General features: G+C 46.2%; 1 protein-coding gene across 5 annotated transcripts; it reads right to left on the bottom strand.

Moving 5' to 3' along the window:
* Positions 1-238: 238 nt before the first annotated feature.
* On the bottom strand, positions 239-7,750 carry LOC112893387 (nuclear pore complex protein NUP98A-like). Of its 5 annotated transcripts, XM_025960687.1 has the most exons (12): positions 7,603-7,750; positions 6,468-6,578; positions 5,405-5,485; positions 4,620-4,778; positions 2,599-3,059; positions 2,378-2,503; positions 2,171-2,293; positions 1,985-2,092; positions 1,746-1,893; positions 640-1,247; positions 571-574; positions 239-282 (listed from the first exon to the last, which is right to left on the bottom strand). In XM_025960687.1, the coding sequence occupies exons 2-10, from the start codon at positions 6,574-6,576 to the stop codon at positions 640-642; spliced, it is 1,923 nt and encodes a 640-aa protein (XP_025816472.1). In that variant the 5' UTR covers positions 6,577-6,578; positions 7,603-7,750; the 3' UTR covers positions 239-282; positions 571-574. The 5 variants fall into 5 exon arrangements, with proteins under 5 accessions (XP_025816472.1, XP_025816471.1, XP_025816470.1 ...); XM_025960686.1 differs by lacking the exon at positions 239-282 and having other exon boundaries at positions 430-1,247; positions 7,598-7,750; XM_025960685.1 differs by lacking the exon at positions 239-282 and having other exon boundaries at positions 430-1,247.
* Positions 7,751-15,237: the final 7,487 nt, after the last annotated feature.

Genomic DNA, 15,237 nt, shown 5'->3' with positions numbered 1-15,237 from the left:
CACGGCACGAAACTAAAATGGCACCAGAGCTGGACACTGCGTCAGCCGTACATTGGAGTTCAATATTCCGCAGTTGATTTCACTGTTTCTTAAGTATTTGGCCTCAGCAGCTAATGCTAACACCCCTGCCTAGAGTACATAGGCTGTGATTGGTAGGCTGCATAAGAGCCTACCTAGGCTTGCATAGTGCAGACTTGGATGTTTGGTAGCCTGAATAGCTATTTTGAGAAATCAGAGGTTCTGAGAAATCAGAGAGGGGGTGAGAGCCTACTGTACAGACTACGCTATATATAGAGAAAATTCCGTTCTCTATTGCTCCAGCAGCGTTCTCTAAATGATCCTCTAAAATAGAGAACGCTACAAATTTCCTCTATATATAGAGATTCTCTCTCCTCTTCTCTATTTTTTCTTTACGTTTTAAACACTGAATTAAATAAAAATAAAATATGTCCATAGCATTTGAGGTACAATAAATACGTACGTACAAAAATTTGGAACAAAATACGTTTCTAATGTACAGAGAACGAGATTTAGAGAACATTGTTGGAGAGAAATGACATATAGAGGAGAGAATCTTGTAGAGAATTCTGTAAATGAAGGATATAGAGAAGAATATAGAGAACGACGGTTGGAGATAGCCTAAGAACGGCAAGCACCCTGCTGGCTGAAATTCTTGACCTTGAACTTCCACTCCCCCTTCATCGGGTCAAAGGACACGAACTCCGCACCGTGCTCCTTGGTCCACTGCACCAGGGTCTCCTTGTACCTGTCGACAGTCGGCCCCCCTGTGAACTGCAACCCAGTCTTTTGGTCGATGCACTTCACATTCAGGAGAGTAACCTCTGCAGGTTTGTTCAATCCCTGCCCAACAGGTGGCGTCTTGCTCTCATCTCTGTATACAAGGATCTCACGGTTGTTAAACTCCACAATTGATGCAATATCGAGCTTCCGCACATCAGTCTCCCCATCAAACCTGACGCTGCCATAGCCATGCCTGCCTACAGTGAAGTGCGGCACGTGGGAACAGTAACCTGGCTCTTCGCTCTCTTTCACGGCAAGTTCCACAATTGACGGCAGAGTGTAGTAATCTGCATTGTAGAGCCAAGGCAGCACACTCCCAGTGATCACTTCACGTTCTGGTGCAGCTACTGATTTCTGGGTCGAGTGGGCATCACCGTTGCTCCCCTCCTGATTCCTAGCAGATCTTGATGGTGGACGACCAATGCTATTGTGAACTTTGCTGGGATCTGCAATAATTATGAATCAATGACTACATGGGGATGAATAATCTTCAGTTACCATATATATATCAATACTTCGCCATTTTATGTTGCTAAAAAAGGTGAAATTATGAATCTCAATGGAGTAAGGTAATGGCAAATAAATAAACAATGATGCTTCCAAATTATGTAGTTCTCTGTGATTCATCAACTCTCTCTTTTTTTTTTTTCCTTGAATGATACAGGAGAGCTGCATGTCATAGCAAGGTATAACAGTATGAGAAACACAAGAAGCGGAAACAAAATTATTTCATTTGGATCCTGAAACCAAACTTGGGAGTATATTTGAACCACTTATCAAAACTGATTATCTAGTAGATAAGAAATACCACTTACCCTGAAAACCCCACACGTTTAACCAAAAACTGCATTCTCAGTAATATTTTGAATGAGGCCATCTTTTCAAGTAAGTATATAAGTTAGAATCTCAGATTAGTACCATATGGCAAGAAATTCAAATATTACCCGATCCACCAGTTGAACTAGACTGTTTGCCCATTTGATCCTTAACAGGTCTCACAATCGATTGGATAGTCAGCTCATGATTCTCCCAAGGATAGATACATAGAGAAATAGGTGCTTCTGTAGATTTAGCAACATGACCAGAATTGACCTGCCAAGAAGGATAACAGCATGCATGTCAGCACAGAAATAGTTTCATATTACCACACATCATTCTGGACTCTGCAGATATAGTATCCTGCCTGTGAAGTTCCAGCGCCATCATTGCTTGATGAAAAATGAATGCGTACTAATCTGACATTGACCGGAAGATGCAACTCTACAGTATTATTGGGATAATCAACATTGACCTGCAAGCAGAATTATCTGAGTTACGAAAGCAGCACCTCAGGAAAAAGAGTGTCATTCAGGGATAGCAGGATACTTACGCTAGTACAATGAGCATCTGAGGATAGAGCTGGTTTTGAATGGGCGATTGAAGAACCAATCAATGGACTTTTTCCAGGTTGAGTAGATGTCGTGGGGAAGTTTTGACCGAATATACCCTGCTGCTATCAATAAAGAAACACAAATATGAAACCTTGTTATATATGACAGCATAACAAATGAATAATCTAACTTTTTAGTGTACTTACAGTAGAAGTTGCTTCTGCTAAAGCTGTATCTAATGCACCTGCTGAGTTGCTGAATATACTGTCCTGACACATAGCAGGTGCAGAATTGGAGGTTGAAAAATGGGGGCACGGTAATGTTGCAGTGGTCTGCGAACAACCAACCAACATAAAGGGAAATAGTTATAAATCACATAGGCAAATGTCCATTTTCACAAGTGAATAATCTCTATAGGAAGACTTACCATAGATTGTGTCGATGCTGAAGCTGAATGTGCACCTCCGACGTGTGCAGTAAAAGGTGATGGGTATGATCTAGGACAATAGGTGGAGGGATTCTTTTGAAACTCAGTGTGTGATGGAGGTGGTGTTTGGATTCCCATGGATGCTAGCTTTGAGGGCAGGTAACGATAAAATGACAGTCCAGGAGTGTAAGAACTATGACCTTGTGTTGAGGATTGCAAATCTCCAGATGAAAATGATGACTGAGCAGATGGGAGCCAGAATGGGTTGGAACTGGAGGTGGAACCTCGTGTTGAGGGCTGTAATTCTGCAGGGGGGTGTTCAGTGGACTCTGCAAATGGAGCAATGAAATGAGTCGTGGGCCTGAAAGTGAAAGATGGTGTACTTGAACAGGATAATGATGGTGATGAGGACACAGGAAATATAGGAGCTGGAGTAATGCTTTTCTGCTGGCTGTCACCTCCTAGATCATGCAAAAGTAGCTTATTAGGACTAAAAAAGAAAGTAAAAAAGACAAACACACAATTCAGGAATACAATATTAACAGATCAACATAAATGTGAATATTATTCTCACTCAAATTGTTTAGGCTCTGTTTGGATGTCGATATTGGAGGGTATGGTATTGAATTGGGTTCAATACCAAATCAACCATGGTATTGAAATGGATCACGATTCAAATTCAGCTGTTTGGATGACCATTGAAGTGGCCTTTGGAATCCTGGAAAGCAGCCAAATTGGATTTGTGTTTGGATGCACAGAAACATGGTATTGGCATTTGTTGCTCCCACCCCATCGAGGTCCTGCTCGCGAGGAGGCCGCACCGGCAAGGAAGAGGGCAGCCACCAGGAAGAGGAAGAGGGGCCTGCGGCCGGCAAGGAAGGAGGATCGGAGGAGGGGGCTGCGCCACCAGCGAGGATGGAGGAGGAGGGGCCGCGGCCGGCGAGGAAGGAGAAGGAGGGGGGCGCGGCCGGCGAGGAAGGAGGAGGGGGCCGCGCCGCTGGTGCTGATGGAGGGGGAGGGGGCCGCGCTGCAGTCGAGGAAAGAGGAGGGGCCGCAGCTGGCAAGGAAGAGGAGGAGGGGGCCGCGCCGCCGGCGAGGAAGGAGGAGGGGGCCACGCCACCGGCGAGGATGGAGGAGGAGGGGGCCGCGCCGCCGGCAAGGAAGGAGGAGGAGGGGGCCGCGCCGCCGATGAGGAAGGAGGAGGGGCCGCGGCCGGCAAGGAAGGAGGAGGAGGGCGCCGCAGCCGGCGTGGGGAGCAAAGCGAGGTGCGCGGCGGAGCAAGTAGACGCGACGGTGGAGGAACGGCGGGGACGGGGGGAGGGGGGCATGCAACCCAATACAGAGGCGTAGGGGTCGGAATCGTGGGAGAGAGCGGAACTGAACACCACTTGGCATTGAAGGAAGTTTCCAATACCAATTCTAATAACATCCAAACAGCTGATATTTAGTGCAAGTAATACCAATTCCAAATTCTAGCCTTCAATATCTACATCCAAACACTACCTTAGGTGTATTCGCTATTCAGACACAAAATAAGCTCAACAGTAAATTGTTGATGCTAATAAGTTGCATATTTGCTTCAGAGTTCAGATTAAGTAACAGGATATTTAAAAGGTACGCTGCAATGCAAAATAAAACCTGGAAGCCACACTAATCATCTTTGTAGCTTATAAGGTGCTTCTGATGAAAATTGGAATAGCTACATGAGCAATGGGAGATTAGGAGCAGAAGGGCCCTTCAGAGTTGGGATCATGTGAAATTTCAGTGTAGGAAAACGCAGACTCGTAGAGAAATAAGGATCCAACTGGACAACTTGATACTTCCATGCCTTCTTTACTACTGTTATTCTCATGTTCTACGATTTTATATTGTTTTTAAGCGCAAAAAATAATTCCCTTTATAAACTTGGTACAGTTAAATTTTCAAGTGTAACCTTTCTTTCTTTAAAAAAATATTCCATGTTTAATAGATCAAAAGTTTCAGAATAAGTTTGAAGTTCAGAGATTGTTTCAGATACTTACCTCTGTCCCCTCTCTCATAATCTTCATGTCGAAGCTCTTCATGAGACTTGTTGCAGTTTACCAGCATTGCCGAAATCGATTGAATCTGATACAAATTAGAAGGATCATCAACAGCGGTTGGCGCATAAGCACAGACCCTGCTGCCCTGTTCAGATACCCCTACATAATTAGGATAGGAAAAGAAAAACAAAGAAATAAGATGACGAAATCTGAAAAGGAAGTCAATCAGATGAGCAAACAATTACAAAGAAAATGGGAGTTGCAGTTGCAAACAGAAAAGAAACATTTGCCAACTTTGAGCCATTGAATTAGCCAGCCACAGAGGTGGAAAGTAGGTGTAGACATGACTGCTTATAAGTACTTTGCAAAGTGAGGGTTATTGACTTATTTTAACCAATTGCTTTAATTACTATCTGTAAACATTTAATGGTAGCAGCTGAAACTCTTAAGTGATTCCTTATTGTATCCAGTAACATAACAACTAATGAAAACCAGAAAGTACTTGGAGTCTTGCAGACAAGAAACAGCTAAAGCTCAATATGGCACTTGCCGGTAGATACGCATTTTGTATATTTTCCTTTCTTTTCTCCTTATCAAACCAAACTGCAGAAAGTGGTATTGCAGCATAACAAATACAAACAGAACAAATGAAAATGTCAGATAAACACCCATCACAATAATTGTAATTTGATTCGCCAAAGATATTATTAGGTTTGCCATAACTAGTTTTCGACAGCAGCTTTATAACTAAGCATCCACACAGCAAATAGTAGCCATAAACTGACCCTTAAAATTACAGCATGAGGACCCTGAAGGAGAAGGTGTATGTGACACCATAAAGGTTGGAGAAGGCCAAGAGAAGGTAGCTGCAACAGGCAATATGAAATCAGAATCATCAATATCAGATGTTTAGCACTGATTCTAAGAAACTAAAAATGGTAAGAGAAACCATATATATTCTGCTAGCTATTATCCTAGAAAAAAGGGCAGTACCTGATATTTCAAAGGGCAGTACCATCACTAGAGTTGCTAAGTGGATTGTCTAATATCACCAATGCGTCGATTCATGTATTTGACACTGACTCAGGATTTAATACAATAATTTTATAAATGCTCTCTAACATCCTTTACACCACATATCCTTTATAATTTTTCTATAGCCTCCTGCATGAAAGTAGTATATTATAATTTTCACCCATCAGTGCAATTGCTCCTGAAACAAACCAGTGGTATGGTGTCTCTGGAATTAATCGTGTGTTCCTTGTGTGTCATGCCAATCACTAAGCTCTTGCAAATCCCTTGTCGCACTAGAGAGGATAACATCTAATAGATGAGAGTTGTGTGAATATATTAGTTCTAACGTGATTAGTATGTAGGGAGTTCAATGTAAACATCATAAATTATCATCCCATAGATCTAGAGTTAGTATCTCAGGATCTAGTCCCCCACGAGATTTTGTTAATTAATACATTAGAATATTGACCCAAGAAAATGATACATTGATAAAACACGTAATAGCAATATAGTGAAATGGACAAAAGGTACAAAAGACTTGTGAAGCTGTTAAAAACAATTGAATCACATAAATCTTTCACCTATTCATCCAACTTATTGATGAGCAGAACAGGAATAGCAACGATTTAAGACTTAACACCTACTAAATAAAAAAAACAAATGCCATGCACAAACAAAACAAAAGAGCAGATATTTGTGGATAGAATCTTGCCTACAGAATATTGTTTTGGAAGTCGCAAAGATAAGAAGTAAGAATCCAGCAAGAATTAAATGACAAATAGCATAAAATGGAATGATGGCATAAAAAAGCTAGTCGAAAGAAAGGCTACTTGCCCCATGGAGTGGAGGAGACGGAGTCCATGGTTTGCCCAAAGCCTGTGCCAGGAGAAGATGAAGTGGACCCAAAGGTTTGTGCAGACCAAGATGAAGAAGAGCCCATCATAGCTGCAGAAACAAGATCAGATACTATTAGATGAATCAGAAGTCAATCACTAATGTTAGTCCATTAAGTTCTTAGTCAGTTGTACAAGAAATTGCTAGTTGAGGTGAAACCAAAACACTTGTCATGCTAACCAACAAACAACTAAAATACTTCTGAGGAAAAAAAACACAGGCATGACCCCCCTTCACAATTGAGAATAGTTGTGCATTAAGAAATCAGAAATCCACTCTGCAGGAACTTGCTGGATAACATATAATTCCTATGCAATAAAATGGATTACAATTTGAACTACAAATCTGCAACCTGCACCTGATTTAGAGAACCCAAATATTTGATACGTGATATTGCGTGGAAACATACAGAGTAGTAGTTATGGTTCCTGAACAATATAGCCGAAACACCAAATCCACCCCACCTGATTATCAAGGACTAGTAGAGTAGCACGAAGACATCAGCAGCAAAAAACCCCCATATAGCAAAATACGTGCAATCCAAGCAACCTTAAATGACAATCAATTCCCTAAATCATAGCAGGACTAGAACAGGCACCCCAAAATGCGTCGACACCATCCAGACGGGCATCGACGATCAAATGGGGAATCCGGAATTCCGTCCAGGATTTTGGAACTAAAATCCACAACCCCCCTCAATGAAGCTAGCAATCCCAGCAACGCACGCTAGAACCAAAAATACCGGTCATCCGGGCGGGCATTAACGATGAAATGGGGAACCAGGATTTCTGAACCGGATTTTGGGGGAAAAAACCCACACAAAGCCACCCAACGAAGCTAGCAGTCGCCGAAATGCAAACAACGCGTGAACCAAAGACCACTGAATCCCGCGTCAGGCAATGAAGCAAGAGGAAAACGCACTGGTCTGCAGTTGCCTCCGCCACGAAACCCGCACGCGCGCGCGCGCAGCCGAGGAACCGAACCCGACCCCGAGAATCCCCAAATGCCGCTGGATTCGGAACTCACGCATCGTCGATAGGAGGAGATAGGTCGCGGAGTAGAAAAGAGACCTCACCGAGCAGTAGCGGCGGGTCGATCCAAGTCGATCGAAGCGGCGGCGGCGGCGGCCTAGCTCGCCCCCAACTCGCAGCCTCGCTCTCGCCCCGTGCACTCTGACTTCATACAAAGGCGGGTCTGCGGAGGCGGAGATATCTCTGCCTCTGCGCGTGGGTCCGCGCCATTCCTGGGGCCTGTTGGTCACGTAAAATATGACTGGGCACCGTCACGTAAAATGGGATTCGGATAGCATTTTTTATTATATTTTAATTCAAATATAAATATAAATTCGAATATTTTTGAATATGAATATAAAACGAATGCGTCGGATTCGAATTTAAATTCGGATATTTACACATAATATTTAGCTATTTTCTTTATTGGTAGTTTTAGAATATAAAATTATTATATAAGTACAAACTAAAGTATGATAATATAACAAAGATAGTCGGTCAAAAATAACTTATTTATCAACAAATATTTTAATAAATAAATATATAAAAATAAAACTAAAAATAAAAATAAAAAATATTTTTAATAAATATATAAACAATTTTTATTAATATATAAAAAAATTATAAAAGTAATTTCACCTATAAATAGATAAAATAAGAATATTTATAAGTAAACTTAATTCTTATATCTTTATTATAAAAATTAATAACATTGGTTATAGAAAATAAATATAATTTTTTACATAGTTTTATAGAAAATGGATACGGATAGTGCCGGATATTGTCGAATACGGATGTGGAATCGGATGGAGGAAAACAATGAAAATTGGATTCGGAATATCCACTGTACTATCACATTAAATTCATGGATATCCATATTGATGTCTAGGCGGATACGAATATCGGATATTTCGGATATCTGCATTCACATTTCCATCCCTAGTTCCAACGCAACGTAATGGGTCGGGAAAAGCCTTAAAGAAAAATTAGCGATCAATTCCATATCTAAGCAGACCAAATGTGTATTCCTTCGTCCTAAAAAGAATACAACTCTCGCTTTCTAAGTTAAATAATTTTAAGTTTGACTAAATTTATACAAAATAATATTATCATTTATGTTACAAAATAAGTATCATTAGATTAGTCATGTAATATATTTGCATACTAAATCTATTTGAAGACATAAATGTTAGTAATTTTTTGTATAAATTTGTTCAAACATTTGACTTCTCAGGAAGCGAGAGTTGCATTCTTTTTTGGATGGAGGGAGTATATAGAAACAGATTGGGCACCCGGATTTAAGGTGGATTAATTTGTTATCGGCATTCTCGGCGACATCTGATCTGGTTATTGTGTCGAATAAATGCATGTATATTCTCACTTGTTTTTAATATTGTAACTGAGTGTCAGCTTCTGAACCTGCCCACCTAGATTCGAATCCCCGATTTGGCACGGGTGCTCACTCTTAGATTTATTCTAGAATTTAACCAGTATTATTTTATTAATAGTAGGCGACGTGCCTGTCGACAGAGAGACGTCTGCGGTGACTTTGTCAATATCGAGGTTTTCCGGTTCAGTCTCTCAGATATGCTCATAGGGGTAGGATTGCGTGCGTCTGTTCGCAAAGATGAGTGTGCATGCTTGTATGTAACTGCGTCTGTACTATATTTCATAAAATATGCTAATTAGTATTAACATCCCTATCTAAATATGATATTCAGACCAACGAAACATCATACATTAAAAAAAAGTTAAAGTAGGTATTTTAAATTTTTATTTCTCACGACCATCCCAACCCCCCCCCTCCCCCCGCGCCTGCGCCTCACATGATATGGACTCCTGCATTGTCTTGTTAGTAACAAGACCGGTACATATTGGAATTGGCGAAGTCACTATAAATACTGCACTATTGATGAAAACATTATTTACCACAAAAAATAATGAGCTTAAAGTGTGAGCGCACATGGCGGAATTATCTAGACATTTTACACTTATCTTATCCTTTTTTTTGGGCAAAACTTATCTTATCCTTTTGAATGTCTCTAGGAAACTAGGCTGAGATCTTGAAATTAATAAAATCTGTAAGGATTGGTCCCGATTAAATTAATAGCTTTATAAGTTTACCCCAGGTATCTCTGGCACACCTCGTAGTCTATCAGTGAAAGTGCATCTAGGCTTGTTATGAGTTTTGATGGTTAAATGATATAAACAACCTCGTAGTCTATAAGTGAAAGTGTATCTAGGCTCCTTATGAGATATGGTGGTTAATGGAGGTAGACCCATTACCTCCCTACCGAGTGGGACTCAGTTCTTCAGGAAATGACTCTACATAACGACCCGGCAGGCAAGCACTCGACTGGATGACGGAATGGTCCTTAGGGATAGGATCCGGGCCGAATCGGATTGCCTTTGATATTGTGTATCTTAACCGACCCATTTTCTTGTAAACAACCTGAGTAGATTTTAACCTATCTTGTAACCCACGGCAACTCAGCTATATAAGGGGCCGTGGGGGTACTCATCAAAACAGAATGCAAACCACCTAGCGAACCATCTCATACAGAAACCCTAGCCATTCAATACAACTCAGAACACATGACGTAGGGTGTTACGCTCTCGGCAGCCCGAACCTGTCTAAAAGCTTTGTGTCTTGTGTTACCATCAAGTTCTTTTCCATGCGATCTCCCTCACCTCAAATCTACTACCTGAAGATAACCCGGGTGGACTTGCCGGAGTACAAATCCGACAGCTGGCGCGCCAGGTAGGGACATCTCCAGGGTCCTTACGGCGAACTTGATGGCATCCAACTCCTACATCTTCTTCTCCGCACAAGTGACGCTACAGATCCAGGCCACCTCTGGCCACTCATCGTCTTCGGTGACTTCCCGGAGATGACCGCTCATAAGAACCCGCTCCCCAACATCTCGTCATCCGAGATGGAAAGCTTTCGGGGTTCCAGATCCGATCTGATACTCCCCGGCTTAATCACCTGCTGGGTCGATGAACTCTCCATCAACGACCTGGCCCAGAGCCGCATCAAGGTGACCTATCACCCCATCATTAGTGCCGACGATATCATCTCCGGGATGGATCATGTAAGCCGCTCCATTGCCAAGTGCATCAAGCTCACGGAGGCTGCTCTTCGACGTTTGAATGACTCGGCTCGAAGGTTTCCACACGGACTCAGCAACAACTCCGTGGTTTACTCGGATCAGATTCGAGTACTTGAGATGCTTCCTCCATCACCTGAACTCGAACGAGTTCGGACGCGCCTCCATGTCACTGCAGCTCAGGCCCAACATTTGAGGAAGGAGTACTCGGCTCCCGAGCATAGTCCAGCAACACTCGCCACTTGACATGCCATTGCCCAGGTGATGAGGAGGTCAACCAGCCGGATCTTTGGCCAACCTCATACAACAACCAAGATCTCCGGCACGCCGTGAATAATCACCATCGGGAGCGCGAGGAGGCCGAATGGGAGTGTCGATAGAAGTATGACGAGGAGTACACCCCCCTGGTGCCAACAGGGGCAATCGGGTTGACGAGGTGATGATGATCAGCAACGGCCTCACCGACCTCCACCGCAGGCACTTGTCATCCTCGACATCGACACCAACAATGACCTCGATGGCTTCTCCGCCTTTTCAAAATGACTTCCAGGCATCTCATGGCCTTTTATGTTCAAGTCAGTCGGCATCAACAAGTTCGACGGCAACTCTGACCCCAAGACGTGGCTCCGCACCTACTCCATCATTGTGCGTGCAGCCAATGGCAACAACGACATCATGGTGGCCTACTTCCACGTGATGATGAGTCGCCAGGCACTGAACTGGCTGGAAGGACTTTGACATCACCTTCGTCAACCACTTCCAACCATCCTATGGTCCGGGCGCCAAAACCAGATAGGATCTGGGCAGTGTCACCCAACAGCCCAACGAACCGCTTTGTGACTACAACAAGAGGCTTGCACAACATCGAGCTTTGGTGCAAGATGTTCGAAAGCAACCCCAAGACACACTCCAAGATGATGGCAGTTGTCAACAAGCGTGCCGACATGGAGGACGCTGAGAAGGCTGATCGGCACCACAAGGACCGGTGCAACTCCGACGATCGCCCCAAGCAAGGCTCGGACGATCGTGCAGGCCAGCGCCACGACGGTCCACCCCCTCGGCACAACTCCAACAAGAATCACAACCTTCCCGAGTCGTCCAAGAACCAGAACCGCTAGCGCGGCCCCAAGAACACCATCATCGTGGCAGATCGACCCCAATAAAGCACCTCACCGAACTAGTAGGGCCTGGATCGACTCCTCGATGGCAAGTGCCCCTGGCATAAGGATGCCAACCACACCGCTCGCGAGTGCCATGCACTCCACAACCGTGTGGCCTCAGACGACTCCAAATGTTCCTGCTACAACGATCATGACAAGGCAGCTGGCTGCAAAGGCTCCCGTGGCCGAGGGTGCTGAAACGACTTGCCCAGGCGTGATCGCGAAGATCCATCTGACAAGGCTCCAGGAGACTTCCAAGATGCTAACTGCACCGTCAACTTCATCTACGGGGGTTCCAAAGCTCCAAAGTGTCGTCGCCAACTCAAGCTTGACCAGCAGGAGGTCAACTCGGTGTTTCAACACCTGTCGAGCCCCTACGCTGGACCGAGGACCTCGTCACCTTCGACAGGCGCGACCATTGGGTTCACCTACCCAACCCAGGCACCTGCCCAATCATGGTCAGCCCGGTGGTCAGCCAGGTGTTGATGGTCCTTAAGTCATAAAACCAACCGTCAACTCCTTCATCTTTCCATATCATTTAATGACCAAACATAGCTATAGGGCTTTATTCTAACCAATTCCACAAGTTTTGGTGAATTGTGATATGCAGGAATACAAGCATGAAAACAAGTAGAATCACACATAACATACACAAGAAATGCACAAAAGATCATCCACTGTGTTACATAGGATCAAAGGGCCCACAAGGCAGCACAAACGGGTGCGCCAAGGCACAAATCACCGAGGATCATCACCAGGGCCCACAAATCAGCCAGCCAGAGTAAGATGGAGCCAGGAGAGTGTGGCAGAACCAACCTGAATTATACCGGCTCAAGTACGCGAGTTCACTCTAGAGGGCTTCAACGTGCTTCAAACGGTATAATCCCTTGGCCTGTCGGTGTGACAGTTCTTGTATTTGTAATGCTAGACATATATTTTGTTAGTGTGAAATATGTGTTTGTTACCGTAAAGCTTGTGTGTGTTTGTGTGAAGCTTTTGAAAATTTAAAGTGCAAGTAAAAAGGGTATTTGTGTAATTACAGAAAAACCTAGGGTTGTTTTTGCAAAATGTATTTGGAATAAGGTAATTTCAAAATAAGTGAAATATGTTTTCTTTACTTTATGTCTTGTAAAAATATATATTTAAGCAAAAGTTTCATTTGAAATGTGTATGTTGAAGTGTGTAAAAATTTAGGTAAAGTGGTAAAAATAAGGGTATTTATATAATTTTTTAAAAGTGTAAGGCCTTTTGTGTAAGTATTTGATTTACAAAAGTAACTTTTAAAATTTACTCAGGGCTAAAGTGTAAAAGTGCAAGTCATCATGACATGTCTATCCAACCATTATGACGAGTCTATCCCGTCATTATGACGTGTCATAAATTCTTGCATTTAGGTCCTGAATATTTTAAAATTACACTCTTAGGATAAAAGTAATTCAAATCCAACTTTTGCTCAAAATTTCACGTGCAAAGATGCGAGTTTTGAGTTTTTGAACTTGAGCCCTAAAGCAATGTTGTAGAGCTTGAAAAACTCTCCAACTTTTGTTTTGGGCATTTCTTCATTCGGGTTTTAAATCAACGGGAAAATTTGCTTTACAAACAAGTCCCTGCAATTTTCTGTATTTACGTATAGGTCCTTGGGAAATCTCTTTTTCCCTTCTCCTCTGTTCCCTTGTCCCTGGCCCTTATCTTCTTTCCACCGGCGGCAGCAGCACCAAAACACCTCTTTTCCTTCTCGGTTCTTCTTCCCGTTGATTCCCTCTTCCACCCATGGGTGCTCGGGATCCAGAGGCTTGGGGCGCGCGCGGCAGGCGGGCCCGGGGCGGCGGCCTGGGCGGCCGGCGCTGGGGCAGCGCGCGCAGGCGGCAGCGCCAGAGCGGGGGAGCGCGCGCAGCTGCGGCCCACGCGAGCGGCGGTGCGCGCGGGCGTTGCGGCCGAGCGGAGAGGAGCGGCGCGAGCGGCGGGCCCAGGCGGGGCGCTGGCGGGCACGCGCGGCGGACGCCGAGCCGGGGCGGCACGCGGTGTGGGAGGCGCCGGTGGCGCGGCTCGGCAGGAGCCGAGCGGCGGTCGGCTCGCGGGCGTGCGCAGGCGGCCGGCCCCGAGCGGAGCCAGGGCGGCGCGCGGCGCATGGGGGCCCAGCTGCGGCAGGCGGCCGCGGAGAGCGTGGAGCAGGGAGGAGCCGGGCAGGCGAGGCCAGCCCGAGCGGACGCGCGGTCCAGGCACGCAGGCGACGGCAGCAGCGGCGCGTACCGCGGGCGGCTCGGCGCGTTGACGCGCGGGAGCAGGTGATGCGCGGCGCAGGCGTCGCGGGAGGTGAGCGGCAGCGCAGCGCGCGGGGGTGGCTCGGCTGATGTGGGCCGAGCGCATGCGACAGCACGCGGGCGCCAGCAGAGCCAAGCAACGGCGCATGGTGGCGTTGGAGCACGGAGACAGTACCAGGAGACAGCGCCGGGCTTGGACGGAGGAGAATGGCAAAGGACTGGCGGCACAGGGGCTCGCTGCGGTTGGCGCGAGTGCTACGCGGGCGTGTGGGAGGCGTGGAGCAAACGCGTGAGCGGCACGCGAACCAAGTGGCGCTGGGGCGAAGCTCGCGGCGTGGCGGCACGCGAGCAGAAGAGAACCGGTGTGGCAGCGTGCGGTTGCGGCACGGATATGCTAGATGCGAGCGGCCCCGAGCGAGCAATAGCGTGCAGGACGCGTGCGAGCACAGCAGGTGCGAGACCCGAGCGGAGGCGAGCAGCCCGGAGTGATCAGTGACGCGCGAAGTGGCCCAGGCGCGCGGGTGAGGCAGCAGGAGTGCGCGGTAGCGGCACAGGAGCGGTTCGTAGGCGGTGCCGAGCGAGTGGCGCAAGCATGCGCGTGGTGGCACGTGGGAGTTGGCGGTATGGGCAGGTGTTGAGCGGCCGGAGCAGAACGAACCCACGGGCACGAGCAGATAGTGTTGGAGTGCGACGTGCCAAGCAACGGCACGCGCAGGAGGAGTTACGGTGGAGGGTTTCTGCGCGAGATGTGGGAACACGGTGACATCGGCCCTAGCTACGCCACGGAAATCTCTGATGACGCAAGAGTGGCCGTGTCGAGGACGCGAGCTCGCTCGCTCGCGAGATGCGCGAGGGGCGGCGAGCCATAAGAAAGGATGGCGAAGCAAAGGCGACGGTTATAGCGCAGCGAATTCGGAAGGAGTAGCCGTACAGAGGCCAGGTGATCAGGGCAGAAGTAACGCGGCGCGGGTTCGACGCGCAGCGTATGACCGGCGGCGGTGGTAGACCGGTTCTGAGGGCGTCACAGCGGATGGAGAGGACGGCGGAGTTACAGAACCCGGAGGTCTGAGCGAAGTTGAACCAGCGCGTTCGCGAGTGCGAGCGGAAGCGTTCTACCGGTGGCCGACTCAGCTCGTGAGCAGGAAAACCCCCCTAGGGTTCGCGAAGAA

The sequence above is a fragment of the Panicum hallii genome, chromosome 5, assembly GCF_002211085.1.
Source record: "Panicum hallii strain FIL2 chromosome 5, PHallii_v3.1, whole genome shotgun sequence".
Taxonomy (NCBI): domain Eukaryota; kingdom Viridiplantae; phylum Streptophyta; class Magnoliopsida; order Poales; family Poaceae; genus Panicum; species Panicum hallii.
The sequence above is the reverse complement of the archived record's forward strand: the minus strand, read 5'-3'. Positions and strand labels throughout refer to the sequence as shown.